General features: G+C 37.9%; 3 protein-coding genes across 3 annotated transcripts in view; 1 reads left to right on the forward strand and 2 right to left on the reverse strand.

Moving 5' to 3' along the window:
• The window catches only part of sos2 (son of sevenless homolog 2 (Drosophila)), a 37453-nt gene extending 28820 nt beyond the window's left edge, over window positions 1-8633 (reverse strand). Inside the window, exon 1 of the mRNA XM_062440092.1 lies at window positions 7473-8633. Coding sequence (XP_062296076.1) covers window positions 7473-7556 — 84 coding nt within the window. The 5' untranslated portion in view covers window positions 7557-8633. The remainder of the gene's footprint in view (window positions 1-7472) is intronic.
• A 1899-nt stretch (window positions 8634-10532) lies between these two features.
• On the reverse strand, window positions 10533-19370 carry l2hgdh (L-2-hydroxyglutarate dehydrogenase). Its single transcript, XM_062440125.1, has 10 exons — window positions 19158-19370; window positions 17753-17868; window positions 16780-16931; window positions 15839-15970; window positions 15595-15757; window positions 15452-15486; window positions 15202-15369; window positions 13368-13525; window positions 13057-13188; window positions 10533-12964 (listed from the first exon to the last, which is right to left on the reverse strand). Exons 1-10 carry the CDS (start codon window positions 19247-19249, stop codon window positions 12769-12771), a joined length of 1344 nt encoding a protein of 447 aa, XP_062296109.1. The 5' UTR covers window positions 19250-19370; the 3' UTR covers window positions 10533-12768.
• A 120-nt stretch (window positions 19371-19490) lies between these two features.
• dmac2l (distal membrane arm assembly component 2 like) lies at window positions 19491-23872 on the forward strand. Its single transcript, XM_062440146.1, has 5 exons — window positions 19491-19541; window positions 20550-20653; window positions 21524-21732; window positions 22500-22671; window positions 22816-23872. The coding sequence occupies exons 2-5, from the start codon at window positions 20559-20561 to the stop codon at window positions 22928-22930; spliced, it is 591 nt and encodes a 196-aa protein (XP_062296130.1). The 5' UTR covers window positions 19491-19541; window positions 20550-20558; the 3' UTR covers window positions 22931-23872.
• The last annotated feature ends 171 nt before the right edge of the window (window positions 23873-24043 follow it).

The following is a 24043-nucleotide window of genomic DNA, read 5'->3' on the forward strand; positions in this document are numbered from 1 at the left end:
AGATGTCGGTCACTAGTACACAGGTAGCTTTTTACTGGGATTGCATCGTGTTTCATCGTGCACACACACACACACAGTGATCAGGTGGTGTGTGCGTGCTGGTGGTGAAAAGAACAGAAAGCCTGGAGGTAATAATAATCAAGAGGCCGGACGGTGTAAATACAGGGTTAACATTTCTAATTCAATTGATTATTCTCCTGGCTGTGTGTATATGGGGCTGCATCAGGCTCAGGTTGCAGGTAATGTGGCATATGTTTGTGTGTGTATGTGTGTATGTGTGTGTGTGAATGTGTGTGTGGAGGAGAGGTGGGGGTGGGGGGTGTGGGGCTTGTTATTATACCCGAGCATGTGTCACTGTTTGTGATTCATGCCATGACATCATCTGCCATTACAACCAGACTGTCTGGGGAACCATAGGGCAGAGATCAAGTCCGAGACAACGGGCGCACACACACAAATATACACACACACACACACACACACAAATATGAACACACACAAGCAAAGACAAAGAGACATAAACAGAAACACAGAAAAATACACACGATACATGCATTCAGATGACGAAGAAACAAACATGTGACCAACAAGGAAACAAAAACTCTCAATCTCTCTCACACACGCACGGACACACACGCACACGACTCGTCTGGCATTTAACGCTCCCTCCTCACATCCAGACCACTAAGACAATAGCTGCTGGATGTGACTTCAGCAGCACATGGCCTCCCTGTGACCTCAGTCGGGACCTGACCCAGTGACCCCTGCCTGCGTCCACCCATCCTCTCTCTCTCCCTCTCTTCTTTTCTTTCTCTCTCTCTCTCTGTGTGTGACCCCCCGTCTGAGGACGAAGAGCACTGCTGACGTTCACAACACTTGATTCAATATTCTGTGAAGGGGGTAGGGAACGTGTATTAATCAGCCCCCCCGAATCCTCCGCCTGTGCCCCCTGTCTCTCTCCCCCTCTCTCTCTCTCTCTCTCTCTCTCTCTGTGTGTGGACGGCCTGCCTGCGGCTGGTGCACAGGAAGCTCAACCTGTTACCGAGAACATCCTGTTCGATCAACAAAGCTCATCCTCATCCTCGGCGGAGATGAAGCATTTCGATGACAACACGCCCGCTGCCTGAGACTGACGGGGTTCAGATTATGTCAACATGCTCTGTAACGTCTGATTCAGTGTTAATTTATGAGGTGAAACAATTACGTCCACCAGCTGCTTTACTGTATTTGCAGCATAGTCAGAGAAACATATACTTATTTTTATCTCATTTCATCTGCTTGTTTGGTTTTATTTCCTTTATAAAAGCACTTTGTAACATTATTAAGAAAAGTGCTATATAAATAAAAGTTATCAATCATTATATAACGCCAAATCACAACAAAAGTGATCTCAAGGCACTTTTCACATAGAGCAGGTCTACACAGTACTCTTTAATTTAATCTAAAAGACACCCAACATTAACATTTATTATTATAATTATATTATCAAGTACCAAGTTCATATGGACAGAAATTAACATCTGCAGAATTATTAATTTTATTCTTCTTACGTCTTAAAAAAAAAAAAAAACTTTTATAAATTCTAATATTATTATTGTCGTGTGCATCTTTTTGCCACGTGTTACTGTTGTGTGAATAAAGAGAGCAGCAAAGTAAGAATTTCATTGCATTGTCTGAACCTCCGTGTTTTTACTACGCATATGACAATAAACTTCTTGAATATCTCTTGAAACTGGTCTTTCACTTTCTGAGGTAAAAACATATAAATGAGTGAATATAAAAGCTTTGTTTTTTCATTATTCTCAACGTGGTGTCCCTGCAGATCACCGTACAAGCCTTCAAAACTATAATAACAAAAAAAAAAATATCAAAAAACAGGTTTCTCTCTGGTGGCCGAAGGGTTAAGGCCTCAATCCTGAACTGCAACGCCCACCCTCCCCGGTTCAAACCTGGCACAGGACCTTTGCTCCAATCTCTCTCTCCTCTCATTTCTTCTAACCTTCCTACTATAAACTTGGTAGTAAAAGAATAAGAAACGCCTAAGAAAACAATAATAAAAACATAATGACTGCAAAGAATGAAGAAAGTGATTGCAACTCTCTCTGCAAACTTAGTCCAATATTAGCAGAAACTTGTCGTTATTATCAGTAACTTATATAAAAACTTCACACACAAAAAGATATGATTATGTTGCAGTCTGCCACATATAGGATTAAAGTAGTTGGTATATGTACATATCTGTTTTTGCTTATCTTTTGCAAGATGCCATTTAACATTATTATAATTTAACATTTGGAGTTGGGAGTGACAATACTGGTGTTTATTGGTCGCTTCAGGTTGAATGAAGGCAGCAATTTTATCTTTTGGCGGATTAAACAGACTTATTGTGTCTCACTGCGCGCTCGTTTGGAGGTCACCATGTCAGTCACTGTCTTAAAGTGAAAGTTTCTTCTTCTGAGATGAACCAGATAAAATAGTGATAAAAAAATAAAAACAGGCACGACACATTTATGAACGTCACTGCGGTCCACCAAGATTGTGAGATAGTGTATCTCTCCTTCACGTAAAAAGATCAAATCTCAGCTGCATGTGGCTGCGGGGGAAATATTAGAGCAAACCAACAGGGGCAACAATACCAAAGCAGATAACGTGCACTGATTTCACTGAAACCTTTGTGGTCACAGCAGATTAATTAATTCAAACCATGTTTTTGTGTCTTTGTGAACTTCCTGCAGAGAGGTTTGCTTGATGTGCAACAACATTCGGCTTCATGTCAAGAGTGAAAGTCATAAACTCTCCAGCTCTGTGTATGTATTATATATGACAGGTGGATGATGAATACAGCAGTAATTTGTTATCACAGACAGATTGGACCTCATATATTACTAGCGCTGGACAGGAGGCTCGAAATAAATCACTGTCTGATTCGGAGTCGCCAGCGTAAAGAGGCAGCAGCTGACTAAAATAAAAACATTTTAAAAGAAACTACCCTCAGCTCACAGTTTTGTGAGTAGCTTGTAGTGAAGTCATCACACTATTCAGGTTGAGAGGATAAAAGAGGCAACACAAACACAAAAACAAAGCAGGCTTGTAACCTGACCAATCTCAGCTTTAAAAAGTTGGCCTGAAAACCCCTCGGGAGGAGGTCCCGTGAACTCTGCAGCTAGCAGCAGCAGCAACAGCATGCCGCACTAACTCAACATGGCAATGGAATGAAACATGAACCCAGCGAAGCTCTGGCCTTTCTCTCGATGCCAGTGAAACAGCAGACCCTGGGGAATGCACAGTTATTATTAACGGCCAGCATGTCGGAGGCTAAATGACGGTCTTGCATAGCACTGGGGCGGCACGAGCTGCAGCGACGCTCAAGAATAGCTGGGACACGCAGACGCAGCCAGGAGACAAACACAAGACACGGCCACAGACAGCATCAACTGTAAAGATGTGTATGTGTGTGTATGTGTGTGTGTGTGGTGTGTGTGGTGTGTGTGTGGTGTGTGTGTGTGTGTGGTGTGTGGTGTGTGTGTGTGTGTGTGTGTGTGTGTGTGTGTGTGTGTGTGAGAGAGAGAGAGAACTACATGTGACTGGAAAGTTGACCGTCATGCATTTACCAGGTCAAAAAAAAAAGTGTCTCTTTTATTGCTGACAATATAACTGGCAAGCTGCTTTCATTTAAGTGTCATACAAATAAAAATCTACAACTTTTTAATCTTACCTGACACCTCACCGCTTCAGATGTGCATTTATTACACGTAATAAGATCACAGCGCTTCAAACTGTAGGCTGAATAAAGGCTCACTGTGCTTTAGTGCCATCATCCTTAGAGCTGAATATTTATTCCAAGTGCAATTCATATTTTAAATGCTTCAAAATGATTAATACGCACACAGGAACTGATATTTTTATGTATTTTTAGGAATGATTTATGGAGAGAATGGATTCTATGGATCTTATGTAATTTCTGTCTACTGTATGTCTGTTATTGGTGAGGCAAAGACAGTTTTCCACCATGGTGGACAATAAAGTTAAACTCTGTTCTTTTCTATTAATTAAGCCAAATATTTGCTGGTTCCAGATCATTAACTGTGAGTATTTGCTGCTCTTGTGTGCTGTATATCACTGTGAACTGAACAGACATTTGAGGAGATCACACTGGGCTCTGTGAACTTGTGATGGAATTTTTTCACCGCTTTGTAAGGCCGGGCGATATAGATAAAAATCAAATATCACAATATATTTGACTAAATATCACAATATCTATATCGCAACAATATTGTAGCGATGACAATGATAGCCTGCAGCACATTTTCAGAGTCATTCATCACATGTCACTGAATCTAGTTGTAGATGGATACGTCTGTTTCATCCATGAGACTCCTCTGCAGGTGATCAACCACAAGCTGGAGGGAGGCGACACTTCTTTAACTGCGGGGCTTGTTGTTAACTCAAACTAACGTCTGTGCTCCGGCCCTGAGGAGTGTCCTTTACCTGACAACAGTTTCTTTAATCCTGCCTTTAAATAACAACCTAAAACGTTGTCAGGGGTGGAGTCATTCAACACGGCTCCTTCTGACGAGGAAACCCCCCTCATGGACAGCTGTAAAAAACAGCGAGTCACAGTCTGTCAAAACCATAACAAACCTCTCTTGCGTCAATCTCTGACAGGCTTTCCCTCCGGCGGTTGTGTAACAAGTTGAGACAATAAAACGGCGGCACCGTGGCCCACCACCTGCTCTCTCAGTTTCACCTGATTCATCTCTACTGTGATGCTGGATAACTGACAGAAAAGGGGGGGTTGTGTTATTTATAAACAGGATGTTGCTATATGGCTAATCCATGGCTTTTTTACCTCTCTGTAGGCTCCTTTGTGCCACCAAAATTAACACATTAAAGAAGAAAATCATGACATTATTTAATTAAATCCTCTGCACTGTTTGTAATTCCTATTTTAAGAAGCTTTTACAACATTTTGGAGCGATTTGAATCACTGAAATTACTGTTTTAATGTAGCTTTGCATTAATAACAATGTAAAAGTCGATTATGTCCAAACCTCTGATGTGACAGCAATAGTCTGGAGTAGACACGATTAGCGACAACTTATCAAAGCACAGCACAAAAAGTTACAAATACTGAGAAGTCTATTGTGGAGTACAGACATGTCTCTTTCATGCTTTGAAAATAAACTTTGGTCTGCAGTACTTTTATCTATTTCAGGAATATAAATATTTCACTATTTAAAACAACGTCCTTTTTAAAAAACAAACAGTATGCCAAGTGCACTGTTATTCGTAGGAGTTCATCTGACAAGTCCCTCGTTCAATAAACACTGCTCTACAGCAATAATGTTTTGTCAGGGGATGAAATCTGAGTAGGAAAGGATGCATGGGAAATGAAGAAATACTAACAGTGAACTAATTACGGGGGGTCGTGTCATAAGTGCTCGCTGCAGTTTAAGTGAACCTTAAAACCTCTCACAGATCACCGAGGTGAGCGGCCTTTATGGTGCCATCCGGTTTGTGCCATGCTTGTATCGTGGGTCCTTATCACTGGGTATCTGCACATTTTTTTAAGTACAAATTTAATGACTTTTTAAGACCTAATAATATCATCTGCCACAAAAGAATACAACAATTTATACTACTGTATATACAGTTCTGATACGATAATCATGAGCATAACACTAAGTTATCATTTATATATAGATAACTTTATGCATTTATTCTGTGTAAAGCTTTTGTGGTAAAACTGCTTATTAAACAGTGATGGAGGAAGTATTTAGATCCTTGTGTTAAAACACTAATATCACTGCAGTAATAGTATGCATCACCACATGTGACTGTTGTACTCATATATATTATGAGACATATAATAATGTTAAAGCAGGATTTTACTGTTGTAGTGGTGTTGAAATGGAGCTAGTCATTTATATAGTACGGCAACTAATGATTAGTTTCATTATAATTCCAACTATAATGCTGATTAGTTTTTTACTTTAATTAATAAGTTGATTGGTTGGTTATGTAAAAATAACCAGAAACTAATGGTAATAATGGTAAATAAAAAACTGAACAAATATAATTAAGCTCAAATCAAATTGAAAGCCCATTTTTAAGACTTTTTAAAGTATGCTACTACACGTTGGTCGCGTCTTAACTTTGCAACGCAGCAAAGCCGAAAAGCGTCCCTCTGTTAGCGTACGAGTGACTCTTTGACCTCGAACCACATCAGGACAAATAAACGTGTAAGTGGATTTTGGTTTGCACAATTTTAACGTGAAAGCTGCGTGTGCATCTTCCAGTATCACAGGTTTGTTCTTTTTAATGTGACCTAATAAAAAAATGTAGGGTGACGAAACGGTGATAACTTTTGTGTTTTCAGTTTAAAAAAAAATAAAATCAGGCTGTCATGAGTTTACAAGTCTGACCCAAAAAAAAGAGTGAGAGAGGAGGAGGAGGAGGTTCAGAAAACAGAAAATAAACCTGGTGATGACAGGGAGAAGCCAAGATGATGCAAGAAAAAGGGAAAGAGAGGGTCAGTTAAAAAGGAACCGATACGGGTTAGTCCTGCTGACCAAGTATATTAAAATTAAAATATTTCCTGTCCTGAAAGTTTCAATTAGGGTTTATAAGAATTAAGTTGCATTTCTTGGGAAGAAATAGAAAAAGAGAGGAAACGTGACACACAAAAAAGCAGTATAGAAACAGCAGCAAGAAGGTCTCTCTCTCTAGCTCTGTAAGGATGAGACATCTTTTGCTGTTAAACCGAATGAGGAACTAATAAAGATGTTGGCAGCCACACACACACACACACACACACACACACACACACACACACACACACACACACACACACACACACACACACACACACACACATCTCAGATGATGTTTGACAGTGCCTTTCAAGCTACATGACAGCAGCCCCCAAAGAGAGTGAGAGAGAGGGATTCACTGGCATTTAACCTAACATCGTCTTCCTAATTTAGATGATTATTATTATTTGTTGTTGTGTTGTCAGTCAATTTCAACACACCTGAATACTTTTACAAAATGATCAAACTTCTTCAATCTCATTCTGGGGAAGAGGAGGAGGGGAAAAAAGTAATTATAGGGAACTTCAGAGTGAGACTTTTTGTTTCTTGAATAAACACATTTTAGACACATCAACAACCATGAATTCAGACTAGCAGGGACACTCAAATACCAGACACACTTGCATGCCCCCCCCGTCCAATTTATAGTATTATAAAAATGAACAATATGAGACTTTTTGGGGCTTAAATTAAAGAAGTTTGTGTGATAGTAAGGTGTGAATCTTGCACCCATTAATCTCCATAGTGTGTGTTTTGAAAAGGAGACTTCACTGATATTTAAAAAGACTTCATATGAGGGGTTTTGCATGTGTGTGTGTGTGTGTGTGTATGTATGTATGAGTGTTAGTGCACCAAATTTGCAGCAGTGTGTGTGTTTACCTTTCGTAGAGCTTGCACGAAGAGGCCTCTCCATTTGTGGCTGTTCTCGTCACTTGAAAAGTCGTATATCTGCTGGGGCTGCATCGCTGTGGCGGCTCCTGGCGTTGTTGCCGTGATCCGGGCTGAACTGTCAGCATCGGCCCCGGATAGATTAAGTCCTTGTGGGTGGGTCAGTCCAGTCCAGGGGCAAGTAGGCACGGTTGTGGGGTAGTAGAACAAGAAGAAGAAGAAGTAGTAGTAGACGAGAGAAAAAAAAGTCTACCAGGCTCACTTTAGCACATATAAAGAGTGACACCAAAACTAAAGCGAGGACCAGAGTATAGAGCGTAGTTGAGCAGCCACAGATTAGCTACATTAAAGAGAAAATAAGCACATGTAGCTGTAAAAGTTAACTCGCTAGCTTGTGGTGGCTAAGTGAAGCTAGCCTGCTAACAGCTAACAACACTGTTGCTAAGTGATATACTTGCTAAAAACAAAAAAAAAACCTCACAACAGGCAACATTTAAGTCCAATTTAAAGTCACGTCATTGGAGTTGCCAGCTAACTACAAGCTATAAGTTGTTGTTTTTTTGGTGTGTATTTTTTTGCTGCCCCCTCTCTTAAAAAACACCTGTAACGTTAGCAACGGGCTAGCGTTAGCCGGCCGAGCTAGCTGATGCTAACAAGCTAACAAGGCTGCTGCTGGCCTTTAGATGCGCTCCAGAGGGTTTTTCTTTCCTTTTTTTCTCTTCTTTTTTTCTTCTTATGTTGTGGCACAAGAGCCGTTCAGCTCCAAACAAGGCACACTTCTTTCTCCTGCGCTGTTTACTTCACATTTAGTCATCTTTTCCCCTCTTCTCTGGAGTGTGATCAGGCGTTTAAATCCAATGTAAATCCATCCACACACACACACACCAAAAAAAAAAAAAAAAACAACAACAAAAATTTAAAGAGGAAAAAAAAATTAAAACAAAAATCAGTGATTAATCCGAGGCATGTCTGTACGCGGAGCAGCTGTAGAGAGAGACAGTCGATGTGTTTTTTTCCTTTTTCTTTTTCTTGTTCTTTTTTTTTTGGTTTGGTTTTTGAGAAGTCGAAGATGTTCGTACCAACTCCGCTGCCTCTGTGTCTGTCTGCTGCTGCTCTCTGCGCCGCTGCTCCGCTGTCAGGCACGCTGCGTAATTTCACATTTTATTGGACAGACAAAAAAAAACAAGGCTGGACTTCTGGCTCCCACACAGTAAAAAGACCCACCGTGCACACACACAGGCGCGCGCACACACATACACACAGGGGCGGATCTACAGATTTAAGGGGCCGCCAGGCAGGCAAACTCTTCTATCACTGCTTTATTTTTTATTTTCACTCTTTCTTTATTTAACCCCTTATACTGTTCTGTTTTAGCTCTGTGAGAGCTGTAAAAAAAAACAACAACAAAAAACACTCTATATCCTACACATTTTTTCTATGGGTGGACTTTTCCGATACACATTTTACAATATGCAAATGTAAAGTTTGACCTGAAAATGTTTTCAAAAATCAGCATTCAAACATGTTGTTATATTAATCATATTCTATAAAAATGCACTCCTGGACCAGGGGTATAAAACTAATTTTAGTTCAAGTGGGCTGGACAAGTAAAACCATTGCATAATAACCTACAAATAACATATAAAACATATATATTATAACTTTACTGTAATAAACCATCTATTTACAAATCAGATGAACAGCATGTGATGTCTAAAGAAAAGTGCAATGTCAACAATATAATGTCTGTTGTTTGCTTTCCAGATTATTTTTCATTATAATTAGCTTAAAATACAGAGAACCAAAAAAAAAAACCCATATTAAACTTGAAATAAGAAAACAAATCAAATATACATAAAATACTGTCTATATATAACTTTTTAAACATTTAAAAATATTGCCACATATCGTACAACATAATGGCCGATACCGATGTATCTGTGATAGGCCAATATAGTCCGTTAATATAAAAGCTGACATAAAACATAATAACATAACAGCATAAAAGCAGCAAGGTTCTACTAAAAATAATAAAATTATAATAAAATAATAATAATTAAAATTAAATGTTTTAAATCTTTTTTTTTTTAAACTCTCAGTAGTCTGTGGTGCCCTCAGCTGGTTCAATAAGATGTATTATCAGCACAATGTATTTAACTTGTGTTCAAGGTGGAGATTTTAATTCTTATATCATGTTGGATAGTTTAATCAATAATAGTCTATATTTGTGAGTTAAATCTGAATCTGTAATGTAACCAGTAACATTTATCTGTCATATAGATGTAGTGGTACACTGTTACACATTTCAAGTGCTTTGTGGTCTTTTTGTAAGTTCTTTAGGTGTACAATGAGTTAGCATAGTAACATAATTCAATATTTTTCATATCTAAAGATCATAATAAATCTATAGTGGGCAGTTTCCTATATTGCTTAATGGTAAAATCCACCCCTTTGTGTGGACACATGATACATATCAAGAATAGGCTCCAGATTGGACAAGTATGACTTTCAGAAATATACACAAGGAATGACTATTAACAGCTGCCAATGTTTCTGTGAACAGGATACAAATAGCATAAAGAGTGATGAAATAAATGTTAGATGGTTAACATTTAACAGCTTTATAATGATTAATTTATTTTGTACTGTCCCTTTAACTCATAGTGAAACTAAAAGTGCAGCAGTATTAAAAACAGACCAGAACACATGACATAAAGAAAAGACTAATAATGAGTTATAATCTATATATTTTGTGCAGTACATCATAATTACATTTTTTGATTGTAATTTCTATTGCTTATGTTTTATTATTGTAACTACCCACCTTTTATTGTTGTCCTATTCAATTAAGTCTTTTGCTTTTTAATTATTTCTACATTAGGTTCGTTTGCTTTGATCCATTTATTAACACTCTACATTTCGTCAATTGCTTGTTAAGCACTTTGAATTTGCATTAGAAAGGTGCTACAGGAATAAAGCTTGACTGATTAATTGATATTAAATAACAGCTGAAACAACAAGGAAATGCATTTATTAAATAAGTAGACCACATCAATGCCAAATTCACTTTATTTTCATGTCATTATACAGGCATTAACAAACATTGAGAAATGCTTTTCACAATAGCATGAAATTTAGACATTTTGCTCACAGTACTGTATGTTGTTGCTGTGTATTTGTCTGCCTCCTTGTGGACAAACCGTTTAAAAGGTCGGGTTCACAATGTTTTAAGTCTGTATTAGAACAACAGCAGTCAGGTGTCCATATGAGCAGTGAAGGAGGTTTTTCTTACTGTAATCATTCCTCCTGTTTATACTGACATACTACTACAGTGTGTCCACGCAGTCATTGTGTGCAAAGATGCATTTAAAAGTTTATCTGAAGCTTATATGAGGATTCAGCAGTCTGAGTTAGTCACATCAAGAGGATATCTGCCACATTTAAAGTCTTTTTAGTGACCAAATTCTCGGTTTGTGTTTCCAAGCTGCAAACAAAAAGAGGGACTTTGGCACTAAAACGACTGTAATGTTAAAGATATCTACTTGATTTGACTCATTTGGACAACTGAAGCTTCATATTAGCTTCAGATAAACCTTTAAATGTATTTTTGCAGAGAAGGACGACTGGATTTTGTCCTCACATTGTAGGTGCATTATGAAGGGATCCTCTAATGTTTAATATGAACAGGAGGAATGATTACAGCAACGTTAAGACCTGTATCAAGCTCGATTTGGGCACCTGATAGTTGCTTTAAGGAAGACACAGAAACAATAATGAACCCAACTTTTAACCTTTTCTTATTCCCTCATCTGTGCATCTTAGCAGTATAATGTACCAAAAATCCAATTTTTTGTATAATTTTGAATATTAAAAATTACCTCAGATAAACATAAAATAATATGTAGCCTAGATTTAAAAATCATATGACACAGACCACATTTGCGATCCAAAAATATAGTAAAAATCCTTTAACATTCATTCATCAATAAATTGGCTGAGCATGGGCATCCCATTTTATATATTTATCCAGACATATACATCAGTAACATTTTTTAGCCTCTGAAGCTATATCAGACAACATATTTTATTATTATTTGAATTCCCCTCCCACCACGTTACAGAAATGTCGATATGATATAAGACTAAAATATTTAGTGTTGATATAATTTAAAAAAAATAGTAATAACAATTGTTTTGGCAGATAAAACTGTCAAATGCCCCAAAATTTCAAATAACCAATATTTCTTTGTAAAATGTGCATCCTGTATAGCTATTATTGTGCGTTTTACATAAAGCTTTTCTCAAAAATAGGCCTAAAGTACAGGAAATGTTTACATTTGATAATAAATTAGTTAATTTTGAGGGCAGTGTAATTTATTTTAACTTTTATATATGACCTACTCAACTTAATGAACACATTTCTCCACAGAATAGATGCAACATTTTACACAATTGGCTTTAAAATAGTGACAAATTTCTCTCACGTCAGTGGTTTAACAAACACAACACATCCGTAGGTAAAAGAGGAAACTCCATCCCAGAATTACACTCTTAAAAAATAAAAATCTCCCAAAATAAAAGTTCATTTTAAATTTAAAACAGTATATTTGTATTTGACTGCTTCACACTGACGATTATATTACTAGAACTTAAATTTTTACCCTATTCTAAAGTGTTCACTAAGAGTATCTCATGGCGTACTTTGTTTTGAGCGTAGATGTATTGCAGAAGAATCAAAACACATTTGACTTTAAAATGTGATACAGTAAACATATTTCACAACCAGAAATAGCGATACAAAAAATAAAACTATCTTTAAAATGTAGTCTATGTTGTCCAAAGCAAAGTCAGAAAAAAGGCGTCACAATAGATAAAAAACGCCAAAAACATCACCTCATGTATTGGTCTTTTAGATGAATTTAAGCACAATTAAAGGGCGGAGAAGGATTGGGTTTTCATTGTGAATAAATTCATCTAAAAATGTTTTTGCAATTTTTAAAATGTTCTTTAACTATGTAGCGCTGCCTTCTTTTTTATAAAGGCAGAGCACACGACTGCATTGCAGTGCAGGAGATGTGCTCCTGTTCCCCCTTATGAAATCTTAAAAATGTAATTATGTCAAGGATATCGTACTTGCTCCTCCACAATTAAGGCTTGACCTGCAATAAAAATGGCTCGACGGTGATGCTGAGGTAGTGAGAGCTTTTGACAACATTGTAGTTTCACTCCAAGACCTCAAGCTTCATTATTTGGTATTCGGTTGTTGTTGTTTTTCCTGCGTGATTCTCTACAGCGAGAAGCGGCTCTCCACCTCGTCTGAAATCATTTCAGCGATGGCGAGAGAGGAGGTGGCCGCTGGTGAGGGAGCGTTACGCACATGGAGCACCCGACTGCCCACATCCCCGACCCCACCGTCGAACACAAAGTCGTCCACAAGGTTTCCATCCCGGTCGAGAGCCTGAGCTCGAACTCCCGCAGGACCCCTGGAGAGGAAAACAACCAGGTTACATTTTGTTTTCCTGCAAAGTTCACTGCACTGGTGTGTTTCTATTGGGTGAATGCATCTTTGTTTTACCTCATTACGTCACTCAGCGAGAGCTCAGGGATGAACCTCTGCAGGAGTTTAACTTGTGCACCAATGAAAACCCCTCTATACATTTCTCCCATTCCGTATGTTATGTTCCTCAGCACCAGCTTCTGAAGGCCTCTAAAATATAAAGAAACAAAGCAATAATTACACATCAATATGGTCATGTTCTCATGCCATTTGCTGAAGTGTTATTGTGCCAATAATGAGATCAATTCTGTAATTCATCATGACAATCATCATAATCTCCATTTATACAGCATTTTCCAAAATACACCAGATCAAATTTCCCATTGTACCTGAAGGACAGTGCGTCTATAAAGTCTCGGGCGTTGAAGTCGTACACTTTGTAACCCTCCCGTTTGAAGGCTAGTACTGCGTTGGGGCCGAGCCAGACGCTTCCATCCATCCTCGGGGTGAAGTGAACTCCGAGGAAGGGGAAACGAGGGTCAGGAACCTATAAAAAAAAACGTTTTAGGGAAACTAAATGAACAGTTAAGTGTGTATGCATTATTTAAATCCATCTAATAGGGAGACTGTAAAGTGTTGGCTGCTTTTCCACAAACCACTGAAACAATGGACACTGACTGATATCATGACTGAACGACAAATCGTTTTTTGGAACAGTTTGCATTATGTATATTATATTGTATGATTGATGTGAATATTACAAAATAAAAAACTGCACGTCAAAAGAAATAAATCCATCTAATAACAGTATCAGGGTGTTCACTGGTGTTTTGAACAAGTGGGTAGAAGTGCTCCAAGCTTTTTACTTTTACACTATTATCAGGAGTGGTTTGCAGTGTTGCTCAATGCATCATGCATTGCTGCTTATGTCACAAGCCTTAACTGCTGATGAGACTGAACATTAAAATATTAACACTCAGTGTCATGTGTCCCACTCTAGTCACCCATAACTGCTCCGAATGATGACTTAAAGTAAAACCAAAAGCTTGAAACTGAAAATATTCTTCACTCTTAAAGGAACAGTATTAGTTAAAATATGAGTCCCAACATGTGAAATTCTCTTTACCCAAGTCTGCTGCATTTGATGATCTCTTCATAATGCTTTAACTTACAGGTTCTTTATTTTTATATTAATTTCCTGGAAATTGGAGTGATTTTAAGGTGTTTAATTGTTAGTTTTTAGGAAATTTTACAGAAAGGGTAGTGCAAACAAAGTGTTAAGTGCCAATTAACAGTGCTTAAACTGGTAGAAAACACTTAGTTTTCAATATGTAGTTTTGTCTTTATTGTATCATATTTCTCAAAAACTTTATAATGAGCACACTTCCCGTTTACCAGCACATTTCATCACTCTTTCACAGAAATGACTTCAGAATTAACAGTTCCACCTATTAACAGTAAGACAGCTGCTACTTCTAGGGAAATTACAAAAAAAAAACCTAAGATGCTACTTGTCACACAAAACTACCCAGTGTAAGTTCTGTCAGTTGAGAGTCTTTTCCTTTTTTTGCAAATGAACTACATATGAACCCAAATATAATGAATGGGTGCAACTAAACCAACCCAACCCCTTTTAAACATTTTTTTCTCCCTTATGTGTTGTACCAAATTGCACCACCCTTTCTGTAAAATGTGCTAAAAATTTACTGATAAATGCCTGCAAAAACATTTCAGGAAGTTTGTATAAGATTAAGAGACATGTAAAATATTAGTGTTATTATTCTCTTTCCTGCTCTCAGAGTTCTACTGTTTATATCGTCAGCCAAAATCCCCAATTGGGACTGAAAATGTTGTGGATCCAACCCATTTTCCCTTAATTATTTTAAGCTGTTATGGAGCTGCTGAAACACACACAGAGAGGGACTTACGGATAGACAAAACAAAAAAAAAGCTGGATTGAAAAACAGCTGAACCGGTTGTGAATTTTATACCCCAGCATCTCCACCCCCTCCAGCCAGTAAACAAACACACAGAGGCTGCAGGTTACTGATCTTACATTAAGGAGTTATCTCTTTTTTTGCCACTTGGCGTCGCCAAAATTTCAAGTTACTGAGCACATCTTTAAGTACATTCAGTACTTTTATCTTCTGATCAAATGATTTATGGGGATTACATAATTGAAAAAGTCTTGCATGTGCACACGTGGTTCTTCAGCAGACTTACCGGATAGATATTTCCTTTGACAAGATAGTGTTTCTCTGGCTTCAGCACCAAATAGTCTCCTCTGAAAGGCACGATCCGTGGCTCCCGACTGCATCCAGATATCTGCGACAGACGGTCTGAGTACAGGCCTCCACAGGTCAGGACGTACCGGCAGTGCACCTCGTTGCCCTGTTAAAAAAAAACAATGGAAACAATAGAGCAATATATAAATATAAAGAGATTGTGAAGTGCTTTTTCCTTTCTTTCTTACCTTTTTGTCTTTGATTGCGATTGGATATTTCATTCCTGCAAAATTAAATTGAAAAAAAAAAGAGATAAATATTGAGGTGGACTTAATATAACTGTACAGCTCTGTTAAATGTGACATATTGATGTGCAGAATCAGTTTGTTACCTTCAGTGCTACCAGCTGGGCTCTCGTTGGCCATGGAAATGTCATTGACCTCATATTCTGTTACCACCGTGCCGCCTGCCTCTTCAAAGTCTTTGCCGTACCTGAGAGCCACCATCCTCCAGTCCACAATGCCAGTGTACGGTGAATCCAAGGCCATTATGCCCTGAAAGGATGACACACTGTAAGCCTTCACTGCCATTTTTCTTTTGTTCAAATAAAAGCAGCTTCTCAGAGTCAGTCTTACCCTGCAATACGGCTCTCGCTCTCGGATTCCCTTGGCATCGACAATACTGAGGTCCCGCACGTTGTTCTTCAGGCCACGCTCATATAGAGCTTTTAGTCTGGGTATCTCCTCCTGCTCCACAGCGACGATAAGCTGCCAATGCAGAAATAAGTCAGGTCAAGACAAAGGTAGATGAAACTCAGTGACTCACATGACAGCTCCTGTATAGGGCTGGGTATTAAATCTCAATTTTATATATTTTTTTCATACTGACTGAAATGTGTCTGTGGCACCGAGTATCAATAACTGCCAGGTACCGAAGGCTGACATCAAGTGTAATTTTCTGCTATTTATATATTGGCCCATCGTCAGAAGTCCACGTTGGTCAAAGTTCCTGCAAGTCAAAAGCCTGGCTTCAACCTGCTCTAAATGTTTTGTCTGCAACGTTTTTTTCTACTTTGCTGAGATTGATTTGTCCATTAACAGCCGTCCGTTCTGTATTTATGTTGCTTAGGTCTTTCTTTGTGTTTCCTGCATTGTTCACTCTCATATTTCAGATTGGGTTTTTTTCAGCTCAAACGTATATGCATGTGTTTGATAAGTTGACATTTTGAGAAAAGAATGGATAATTATGATAAAACAAGAGCAGAATTTTAGTGTCTTTTACCATCATTTATCATATATCTAAAACATGAGTTACAAATAAAATTCATATATGTTTAACTGTGGATTAAATATTATATAAAACTGTATGTAAGAATCTGCTATATTTACAGATAAACAGAGACAGAGAATTTGGCTTGTTAAATCATGATATCTTATAAATGACTGCATGATTACATGCATATTGCAATGTAATGTATGAATGTGTCCTGTCAGCATGTCAGCAGAGCCCTAAGAGAGCATCATCCACAGTAAACATTCTGTTTAATATCTTATGTGGTTAAAACACAAATTCAGACCTTTCCACATTTCTTGTAAGGGAGTCCTTTCTTCTCGCAGTACTCGTAGGCTAAAGTGGCTCCACGCACACACAGACGAGCCTTCAGCGACCCCGGCGTGTAGTAGATCCCGCTGTGAATGACTCCACTGTTGTGCCCACTCTGGTGTGCAGCTGGTGAGTAAGAAAGTGACAGAGAATGGAAGAGCAAGAGAAAGGAGGTTTTATTAATGCTCATGGAATAATGGACAAAATATGACCTTAAAGTTTTCCACTTTGAAATGAAAATTTTGATATTATGGTCAATATGCTTATTTGTTTTCTTGCCAAGAGTTAGTGGAGAAGACTGACACCACTATCATGTCTGTGCGCTACACACAAAGCTACCATCAGCAGCCAATCAGCTTAGCTGCAGGTGACCAGGAGCAGTGACTTTCCCAAAATGTCAAACTATTCATTTAAGGCTAAAAAATATCAACTACATCATGTACATTTTTCACCATTAATACTTTAAGAACCAATAACCTAAACTGAAAACCCACACAGGACTCTCAAATGAGAGTAGCAGAGCATTTAAGTTCAGTAGTTTAAGTTAAGTTTTTTATTTTCTCTTTAAGCTCATTTCTTTCAGCACTGCAGTATTTAGTGCAGACTGTAAATTGTTTTATATTGTTTTGTCTCTGTACTCCAGCATATTGGATTTGAAGCTTTAAGGGTGTGTGTTCAATGTGTGAACTGTGTGTAGGAGTACAGTCAATTTTGATCAGTTGTGCAGTAAACAGGACACCCTCAATATAAAGTTGAAACTCAGCACGTCACTCCCATATCATGTGACAGATTTTTGTGGTGTCGGGGATGAACTCCAACAAAACAAAAAAATGTGATACTTTCCAAATACCGATGGGCTGCTATTGCACAACAGGGTTTAATCACTACCAGAGTGCACTGTACGACATATGGTTCACTTAAACACCAACTTCAAAAATTCAACCCACAAAGCTCTTTTTCTTTCTCCAGCAGGATGAAGCTGAGCGTCGGGTGTCGCAGAATGAGCTCTCTGGCCGTAGCCAGTCCCACAATCCCGGCTCCCACAATGGCCACATCGTACGTACTGAAAGACAAAAGGGGAAGTTAGGTGCCAGGGTTTAAGATGGTCACTTATAACTGGGGTTGACAAACAGCTGGCTTCATAGGTTGCAAAAGGTAGACCGTAAATAGGAATATTTAGGTCAGTGGTTCAATGTCCAAATGTACATGTCTATATGAACAACCAGTAGACCTTTGAAACTTATCAGTAGGGGAACCCACGACCCCAGAGTTGTAGTAGAGAGAATATCTAACTCTTTCACAAGGCTACAATGAGTAAATTCGTTTATAAACCCAATTTGCATGAACTATCATCAAGTGGGTGGGCCCAAAGTGTAGCTGCAGCACATCCCTCTCTAAGCTGCAACAAATGCAACGACCCAGAAGAACACAATGTTCCTGAGAGAGCATTTTAAATCCTCATGAACATAAAGGACATGGGGAACAGTCGACATCTTGTTTTCATTTTTGCAAATTAGAACCAGACAAAGTGGTACCATCAATCCAATGAAAACAAAAACAGGTCTGGGAGCATCACAGCCGACCCGCGTGCACCTACTGCTGGATCTTCGTTTGGGAAACTTTGCCTCAAGGGGATTATGATCTTTACATTACATTCAAATAACTAGAACAGGATCGCAAGAACTTGTGAGAACTTGTAGAGCTGTTCTTGCTTAAACTTGAGGAGCATTTAATCTGTCAACTACACTGATCTGATCACCGGTTTGTCTCTAATTATCTCTTTGTTACATAATCAATCATTTAAAGTGGCAACATCTGTATCTCACAGTTTAATTAAAGTACATAGGAAAAGGGATCCCATTACATGAGCAGTGGCCATCCCCCTAGAGTTGCATGTTGTAAACAGGTCTAACACAAAACGCATGGTGCAAACATGTTTTCTTGAGGCACTGCTAACAAACAACTAATGACACTAAAGAAAATATCTTCCTGCAGGTGAAAGCGGGTCAAAGTACAATAAAACCTGCAAATGTGGATGGATCATGCATGGAGGGGGAGCCATAAATGTATTTTATCCGCTAATAATAAGATAAAGAGTGCAGATGAGGATATATACGGAGAGGAGAAATGTTGAGCAACGTGGTTTGTGTTGCTGAGTGTCTTTTTTTTGTACTGGGATCAATTTAAAGTTTGTTATGCAAGCAGGTGCACACTAGTCTGCACATTTTCTTTGCTTATCTGTCAGAAAATTGCATTAAAAGCCAATATTCAACCAAGCTATTCCCCACCTTTTGCATTCACCTGAACCAGAGTACTCCCACCCACTGTCTCCTATGTAATGTCATTGCTCACCTGTGCAGCTGTCTGCTCCTAATGTCCTTTAGCAATTTCGGCTGCGAGGTGCAAACAGCCTTAAAAGACGCCGTGCTCAGAGTCCTAATCATTGTCCAAGAGTTATAATAAAACCCTCCTCACAGCCGCTTCTTCATTATACAACTAAAACACACACAGACATAAAGAGAGGGAGAGAGACTTCCCAGAGCTTTCTGTTGTATGTTTCCTCCTCCTGTTGCCGGTGTGTTAGCCCCCCTTTTACGTGACAACGCTACGCTCACTCGCTCTGACGTAAGCGCGGCCAGCCAATAAGGAAGCACGTTTTTCGATGACGCAGTTAGGTGAAAGGCTACAGCTATGGACGCCACTCAGATGTAAACAGTCTGATCTGTTGGAGGACAGGTGAGAAAATTAACCAAATATCTTTACCCTACAGCCTTAATGATGAAACTTTGATGTTATTTAGGTAACATGTACTGTTAAGATTGCTAGAAGATACATTTGGATTCATTTACGAGCTTTTATATCACGAATCTGGTAAATTTGTTGGCCAAATTGCACATTCATTAAAGCTAATTTATTAGTAAAAAGCTGAACTTCCTGGTTTTCACTAAGGAGGTCAAAAAGATACCTTTGCAAAGCTTTTAGTTAATCTGTGTTTTATTTTATATTTTATATTAGTTTTTTTAATTTAGTTTTTTAAATTGTGTTTCCTCTTTTAAATCTATTTGAACTTTTATCTCTTCTTATTTATTTTAATGTGTGTTTGTTTGTTTGTTTTTTAACCTATGCTGTTTATTTTAAATTGCTGTACTTCTTTGCTCTTGTTTTATTGCTTTAAATGTAAAGCACTTTGAGCTGCATTATATGATGGGTGCCTCTAGCACCTTTATGAAAGGTGCTATATAAATGAAGTTATTATTATTAGTAGTAGTAGCAGTAGTAGTAATATTGTTATTAAACAGTAGATTGTTTTTCCTCTAATTCAGAGCATGTGGAAACTTTGAATGCCTGTTATTTAGTTGAAATTTAAGAATAAAGTTAATCATGTATTTATTTTCTATTCATGTTGAGGCTTTTATATTACAGATCTTGTTTTATGTTTGTTTGTTTGTTTGTTTGTTTGTTTGTTTTTGGCTAAATCCCATATTCATTAAAGGTAATTTACAGTTAAACTTCTTGGTTTTCACAAAGGACCAGTACATAGTTTTTTCCTCTAATTACAAAGCTTGTAGAAACGTTGAATGCCTGGTTTTTACTTTTCTTCTGTAAACTGTCAGAAATATAAAAGAAAATAAGACATTTAAATCTATGTCCTCGGTATATTAAAGAGATTTGAGCGGTTGTTTAGTTTATATCCAAGGATAAAGCTAAGTTAATCATGTATTTATTTTTCTGTTCCTGTTTCAGCTCTGAGACATGAAGCTTTTGTCGAAGGCGGTGCAGTCTGCTGTGAGTCAGAGAGACGGGAGCCGCAGACACTTTTGGGGTTGGCTCAATGCAGTCTTCAACAAGTGAGACACTGTTAAGAGCAACTTGACACTAATCCGAGCTAATAGCTGCACAGCAATGTGCAAAGAGGCTTTTAAACTGAAAGACACTCAACACAAACCTCAGTTAACGTGAATCCATGTTACACACATGTTCAAAGGTGGAAAGTAACGAAGTATATTTAATCAATTACTATACTTAAGTGCAATTTTGAGGTACTTGTACTTTACTTGAGTATTTCAATTTGATGCTACTTTATACTTCCACTTCACATCATTTATTTCACAGCTTTGGTTACTTTTTAGATGAAGATTTTGTCACAATGGATAATTGTGTAAATTTTTATTTATATAGCGCCAAATCACAACAGTCATCTCAAGGCACTTAACACATAGAGCAGGTCTAGACCGTACTCTTTAATTTATTTAATATGGGTATAATGATATTGTACTTAATGGTCAGGAAATTGTATCAGTGTAATGTTTGTTGACTTTAGGACCAGAAAAAGACAACATTCAGGTTATATCATTGACTATTCTAGAGTGAAACCTTTACTCCATTAAGACGTCAAAATAATGACAAATGCCCATTGCATCACGTCTTTTTTATTTTGTCAACAAACTAACAAGTCCAAAACCCACAGTTGCGTCTATAAAGTTGTGAAACAGAGAAAAGAAAGCAAATCCTCAAATTTTAAGCTGCAACACAAATGTTCCTTTTATTTGATAAATAACCAAACCAAACAAATAGTTTGTATTTGCTCAGGTTAAAAAAATGCCATTTGGAGTTTGTTTTTAGCCCTTTGACTCCTCTTTTCTGCCCTCTCAGCACCCAATAATGTGACACATTTCAGATTTGTGACGCACTTTGAGTGTTTGTTGATCTTCTCTCAGGGTTGACTATGAGAGGATCAAAGCTATTGGTCCAGACCGAGCTGCAGCAGAGTGGCTGTTGAGATGCGGTGCCAAAGTGAGGTTTGAAGGTTTCGAACGTTGGCATCACGACTACAACGGACTGCCAACTGGGCCACTGGGCAGATACAAGATCCAGGGGATTGATGCTACTGAATCCTGCATCATGCACAGAGGGTTCGATCATCTGGGTCAGTGTTACAGTGTGGAGAATATTGTGTTCTTGTCCTTCTGACTCGTCCCTGTATCTTCTCCATTTTCCTCTGTGATCATTGATGTCCTCTCTAATAAATTTTACAAGAAAAAGACTGTATATCTACACAGCCTGTAGGCCTAATGGAGCCACTATGATACCATTACCTACTTTTTTAGATACCTTACTTTGCAGAATATAACAATGTGTTTTTAATGTTGTCTAAATACAACTAACCGTACAGTAACTTCACCTAAGAGACAGTATATGATAAAATCAGTCAATATAATTTATCCATTAATGTTGCTACCAAATTTTATGGCAATGCATCCAATAGTTGTTGATCCGATCCTAAGTACTGGATCAAAAGATATTTTTCATTCCTGGAGCCATGACACTCTTATTAAAAGTCTGCTCATGTCAAAGATTGAAGCAGCGTTCAGAAAGTTTCAATTTTGCAGCAACTATCAATTGTTAACATGAGTTAGACCGTCATCGCTGACCTGAAAGTGATTTGTGCTAAAAAAGAAGGGAAAGGCGAGGGTGAAAGTGCACCTCTACCAGACTGATTATCCAAAAAGTGACGCAAGCGGCCGGATGTTTTACACCGAGCAGACACAAACTATCTCTGATCCTTTTGGCTGCTGCTCTCGAACCTGAGTGCCAGAGTCCACACAGATTTATTGTGACACAATTGTTTCACTATTTCTTGTTTAGTAAACTAATGAGTGGAGAGTGATCTGATGCTGTTTTCATTTTTTCTAGATGGTTTGAAATATGTGGATGAGATCAAGTTCAATAAGTGTATCTACATTGAGGACACTTGCCTGGAGAAGTTGAGCTCAATAGAGAATCTGCAGGAGAGTTTGAACATGCTGGAGGTGGTGTCATGTGGAAACGTTACAGATAAGGGCATCATCGCCCTGCACAGACTCAAGTGAGTGTTTATAATCCTACAAAATCTACATATTTTAGATAGTTTCTGTTCATTTAACTGACACTAATTCATCCATTTTATTAACCAAAAGGGATGAATGATTGACTCGTGTTTAATTACATATTTTGCATTACTTCCACACAGGAATCTGGAGTATCTGTTTCTCAGTGATCTTCCTGGGATCAAAGATAAGCAGACAACAGCTAGCAGATTACAAACGGCACTTCCAGGTCTGGATTTAGTTCTGGACTTGGAGTAAAATCAGCTTCCTGCTTCAGAGAGTGTTTGAATTGTAAAGTGAGAACAGCTTTGGAAGAAGACACTAACTCGGAGAGGGAAAGACTGGAACGCACAACGCTTTCAACGCCCAAACGCGTAGATCTTTCAGCTGAAACATTGAGTGTTTTTTTGCATGCAAATATACAGAAGCCCTGAAAGACAAGTGAGAAATAAGTTATTCAGGAGATTTCTAAGTCTGTAAATTATTTTCTCTCATGTGTTTATGACTCAAGAACAGGTGACATTTTTTTTTGCCAGAATCATTTTTTTTTTAAAAGTTTTTTTTCATCTGTTTCATGGATTGAAAAACAATCAAATAATTTAGGAAGATTAACCTGGCAAAAACTCTTTTTTCCCACCTGTTTTTGAGTCATAAACAGGAGACAAAATGATTGTGATCATACTTAGAAATTGGATGTCCAGAAGAAAATAATTCTCACTTGCCTTTCAGTGTTTTTGTACAAATGTAACAATCATTAAGTCTTTTTTTTTGTAAATGAGAGTGTGCAGCAAAATCCGTCTTTATGCAAAATATTCAAGATGATGATGTGTGTGAAGTACAGAAACAGTCCAGAAAAGAGAAAAGTTGAAGCACTTTATATTGTTGACAACAGTTTTTCCAAACTATTCTATATTTATTATAGACTCAACAGTCAAGATATTAAAGGTTACTCCATACATGGGTACATAGAGAAAAAACAACAACAACTGTTCTTCAAGAGTCTCTTTAAAATATTTTCTCTTAAGATTCATTTTGGCATTTGTAAGATATCTGAGGACAGACAGATGGCTGTGAGCATCCTTAGCACCGAGGTTTCAGAGAGTATACATTACATAATATTGCTAATTGCTACTAAAGGTTAGTTAAAGGATCGTTAACTGTATTCACTCCTGACGTCAATAAATATTATTTTCAGAAATGCTCATGAGTCGTTCCATGCGACAAAAAAAGTCAAAAGTTTGTGTCCTACATTATAACTTACTCAAGACAACAACAACATAAACCTCCAGTCACTCTCACAGAGTCCATCGTTATATATAAAAAAACATTTGGCAAACCAGGCGAGGCAGCACGTCGCAGTTTTACCTTCAG

This window comes from Scomber scombrus, chromosome 19 (genome assembly GCF_963691925.1).
Source record: "Scomber scombrus chromosome 19, fScoSco1.1, whole genome shotgun sequence".
Taxonomy (NCBI): domain Eukaryota; kingdom Metazoa; phylum Chordata; class Actinopteri; order Scombriformes; family Scombridae; genus Scomber; species Scomber scombrus.